Raw genomic sequence first — 4,575 nt, forward strand, 5'->3', positions numbered from 1 at the left:
TGTAGGGTGTACTTTACGGAGTGAGGAGGTGAGGAACAGTGTGTAGGGTTTGGTGTCATTTTATAGGGATGATATTTCAAGGGGTAAAAGTGTCGGTGGAAGAGTGTGGAAGGTTAATTGAATAGTGCAGGTGTCGATTGATGAATGATAGAGAAATTACTTTTAACTTGGTCAGTTTGAAATTTAATGTGATTTGACATGAAGGGTCTAGGTTAATTGAAGATAATCTTTGATCAGAAACTCTGAATTGAATTCGAAGAATCTTGGGTATTTAAATAAAATTTTGATTTGAATTCTAAGGATAAATACTCGAAAATAATTCAAAATCAGAATAGAAGGATAAGATTTTCAAAAGGATAAAATTAATTAACTGACTAGCTAATTAATTCATAAACGGATAAAAAAAATCTGATAGAATATTTGGGAGGAACTTGGAACAAATCAACATAGTTTGTTATAACATGGACATGCCTAATGCAATTTGATTTCATCACATACATCCACAATCCCATATGCAATGCCATACATTCTAATTCTTAGGACTATGTTTATACATATTCAGATTGTGTAAGACATACATTGCATACATAGTTGACTTATACCTTTGGGGGAACTTGAGGTCTTCTTAACTCAATTGTATCATACCAAGTTCCATGCGCATCTTTTCAAATTTATCCCTGCTCAAAGGCTTTGTAAGAATGTCATCAATTTTGATTTTCAGTATCACAAAAATCCAATTTAATTAAGCCTTTTTCAACATTATCCTTAAGAAAATGATGCCTTATGTGAATATGCTTCACTCAAGAATGATGAACTGGATCTTTTGAAATGCATATGGCACTTGTATTGTCACAATAAATGGGAATACAGTTATATTTCATACCATAATCTCTTAATTGTTGTTTAATCCAAAGAACTTGTGAACAACAAGCTGCAACAGCCACATACTCAGCTTCAGCAGTTGATAGGGCCACTGTATTTTGTTTCTTGGAGCCCCAAGAAACTAGACATGGTCCGAGGAACTGGACCATTCCAGAAGTGTTTTTCCTGTTCACCAAATCTCTTGCATAATCAGCATCTGCAAAACCTTTTAAATCAAAAGTATCAATTCTAGGATAGAAGAGACAGAGATTTTCAGTTCCTTTGAGGTATCTTAGAATCCTTTTAACTGTCGTAAGATGAGATTCTTTAGGATTTGATTGAAATCTAGCACATAAACCAACATTAAACGCAATGTCAGGTCTACTAGCAGTTAAATAAAGAAGGGATCCGATCATACCTCTATATTTGGTTTGATCTACACTAGTTCCTTGTAGATCTTCATCCAATCTTGTGCCAGTTCCCATTGGTGTATGATTAGTTTTTGCTTGATCAAGGTTATACTTTTTCAGAAGTTCCTTGACATATTTTTGTTGGTGAATTGCAATTCCTTCTTCAATTTGTTTGATTTGAAGACCAAGGAAGAAGTTGAGTTCTCCCATCATACTCATTTCAAATTCTCCACTCATTAAATCAGCAAAATACTTGCACAAGGTTTCATTAGTTGCACCAAAGATAATATCATCAACATATATTTGAACAACTAATAAGTCAGTTCCTTCAGATTTCAAAAACAAAGTTTTATCAATTTTTCCTCTTTTAAAATTATTTTGAAGAAGGAACTTGGAGAGCCTTTCATACCAGGCTCTTGGTGCCTGCTTCAGCCCATAAAGAGCTTTATCAAGCTTAAAGACATGATTAGGAAATTGGGGATTTTCAAAACCAGGAGGCTGTTCCACAAAAACATTTTCTTCAAGAAAACCATTCAAGAAAGCACACTTAACATCCATTTGGTATAATTTAAAACCCATAAATGAAGCAAAAGCAATTAATATTCTTATAGCTTCTAACCTTGCAACAGGAGCAAAAGTTTCTCCAAAGTCAATACCTTCTTGTTGGTTATACCCTTTCACAACAAGTCTGGCCTTGTTCCTCACTATAGTTCCATACTCATCCAGCTTGTTTCTGAAAACCCATTTGAGCCTTATTACTTTTTTATTTTTGGGTTTCTCTTCTAGATGTCAGACCTTGTTTCTTTCAAATTCATTGAGTTCATCTTGCATGACAATTATCCAGTCAGCATCTTTGAGAGCTTCTTCATGATTTCTTGGCTCAATTATGGATAGAAAGGCTTGGAAGGCACAGAAGTTCCTCATCTGTGATCTGGTTGGAGTTCCTCTGACAATGTCACTTATGATGAGGTCATTAGGTTGAGAGCCTTGATATTTGAAGGGTTTTGGATGAAACTCTCTGGAAGGAACTCCTATTTGAGGCACTTCTTCTTCTACTTCCTCAGGTTCCTCTATGTTGCATGTTTCTTCATGATCTTGTTTCTCCTGAACTTCAGGTGGAGGAACTTCAGCATTTTCCTGATGACCTTGTTCAGGTTCAACTTGTTTTTCCTTGGGATGACTGGTTTCCTCTTCATCATCCTCCCTGTCTCTAACCATACCAATTTCATAATCATTAGAGTCTTGTTCATGCACATTCATAAACATATTAGATTCATCAAATATCACATGAATGCTTTATTCGACACACATAGTATTTTTATTGTAAACTTTGTAAGCCTTGCTATTTGATGCATAGCCAAGAAACGCAGCTTCATCACTTCTTTCATCAAATTTTCCTATGTTCCTTTTTCCACTATTATGGACAAAGCACCTGCATCCAAAAGCTCTAAAGTGAGAAATATTGGGTTTTCTGCCCTTAAACAGTTCATATGGAGTTTTATTGATGATTGGTCTCATCATAACCCGATTTATAATATAGCAAGCAGTGTTGATAGCTTCAGCCCAGAAGTTCCTTGGAAGTCCAATAGCTATGAGCATTGTTCTTGCCATGTCTTCTAGGGTCCTGTTCTTCCTTTCCACAACTCCATTTTGTTGAGGAGTTCTTGGGGCTGAGAAGTTATGATCCATGCCATTTTCTCTGCAGAACTCATCAGATCTTGAATTTTCAAATTCAGTTCTATGATCTGACCGAATGTGGATAATTTGATTTCCACTAGTCTTTTGCACTTTCTTGGCAAATGACACAAATTCATCAAAAGTTTCATCCTTTATAGACAGAAAAATCACCCAGGTAAATCTAGAAAAATCATCAATAATAACTAGAACATACTTCTTTCCACTTCTACTTTGAACACGCATGGGGCCACACAAATCCATGTGTATGAGTTCCAAAGGCTTGGTGGTGCTTACCATGTTTTTACTTTTAAAAGATGACCTGACTTGCTTGCCTCTCACACATGCATCACAGATATGTTGTACGAGGAACTTGACTGAGGGAAGCCCTATGACCAAGTTCCTTGCTCTAAGTTTATCTATGAATGAGAAACTAGCATATCCAAAACGTTTATGCCATAATAAAGGATCATCATTAATGGCACTCAGGCATGTAAGGTTGTTCCTTGGGACAAAATTGAGATGCACAATATAAGTGTTCCTTTTCCTAGTTCCTTCAAGAACAACCCTTCCTGTTTTGTCATTAATGATGTTGCATGAATTAGAAGTAAAACTTACAGAGTTTCCTTTGTCACAAAATTGTGATATGCTCAGCAAATTGTGCATCAAACCCTCGACCAAAAGTACATTTTCAATTGAATGGGAACTTGACCTTCCAACTTTTCCTTTTCCAATAACTTCTCCTTTCTTGTTGTCTCCAAAGGTCACAGTTCCTCCAGAATAGGTCTCAAGTGAGAGGGATTTTGATTTGTCTCCTGTCATATGCTTTGAACAACCGCTGTCGAGGTACCACGTGTTGTTCCCCCTCACTAGGACCTGCAAAAGAACTCATTGATTAGTTCAGGAACCCAGGTTTCCTTGGGTTCCTTGGACGTTGAAGCAATATCAGATTTTTTAACCCAAACTTGCTTAACTCATCAAGATTGTGTTTTTATTTTTCAAAATCTTCATTAAACTTAGGCAATGATTTAGAAGAGGAACTTGACGATTTGAAGTCAGTACTGGCAAGCTTGTATTGAGTCAGTTCTACATTAACCATAATATTTTCATACTTGAGTTTTTCATTCATTTCTTTTAGAAGAAGATTCTTATAAAAAAGATCAAAAAATCTGCCTTGAACATCAGTACGCTGGTTCTCAATCCAGGTAGCGTGTTCCTTGCAGACTTTAAGAGCTTTTTCACATTCATTAAGCTTTTTAATATCTATTATCCAATCATCTTCCATTTCTAAAATGTAATCAATAAGTACTTCTTTAGGAAGAGTTCTAAGATAATTAGGATCAGCACGTACCTCTTTAGCCAGTTCATCATTGTAGGCCTTTTCATCACGTTTGGCCATTAGACATAAATTGGCTGTTTCTTCTTCAGGTTGTTCCTCCTCATCATCACTCTCAAAATCTCCCCAAGCAGCAATCATAGCCTTCCTAATGTCTGTTTTGTTGTAAGGAGTTTTGTTGCTCTTGTTCTGTTCCTTGGCCTTCCCTTTACCTTTCTCAGTCTCCCACAAGGGGCATTCACGAATAAAGTGATCTAGGGATCCACATTTGTGACATCAAGAATCGGCCTTTGA

At 36.2% G+C, this 4,575-nt stretch overlaps 1 protein-coding gene across 1 annotated transcript; it reads right to left on the reverse strand.

The window, feature by feature from the left end:
- Window positions 1-800: 800 nt before the first annotated feature.
- Window positions 801-1,346, reverse strand: LOC145642677 (secreted RxLR effector protein 161-like). Its single transcript, XM_081693853.1, has 2 exons — window positions 1,127-1,346; window positions 801-1,078 (listed from the first exon to the last, which is right to left on the reverse strand). Exons 1-2 carry the CDS (start codon window positions 1,344-1,346, stop codon window positions 801-803), a joined length of 498 nt encoding a protein of 165 aa, XP_081549979.1.
- Window positions 1,347-4,575: the final 3,229 nt, after the last annotated feature.

The sequence above is a fragment of the Chenopodium album genome, chromosome 8, assembly GCF_948465745.1.
Source record: "Chenopodium album chromosome 8, dcCheAlbu1.1, whole genome shotgun sequence".
Lineage (NCBI taxonomy): Eukaryota > Viridiplantae > Streptophyta > Magnoliopsida > Caryophyllales > Amaranthaceae > Chenopodium > Chenopodium album.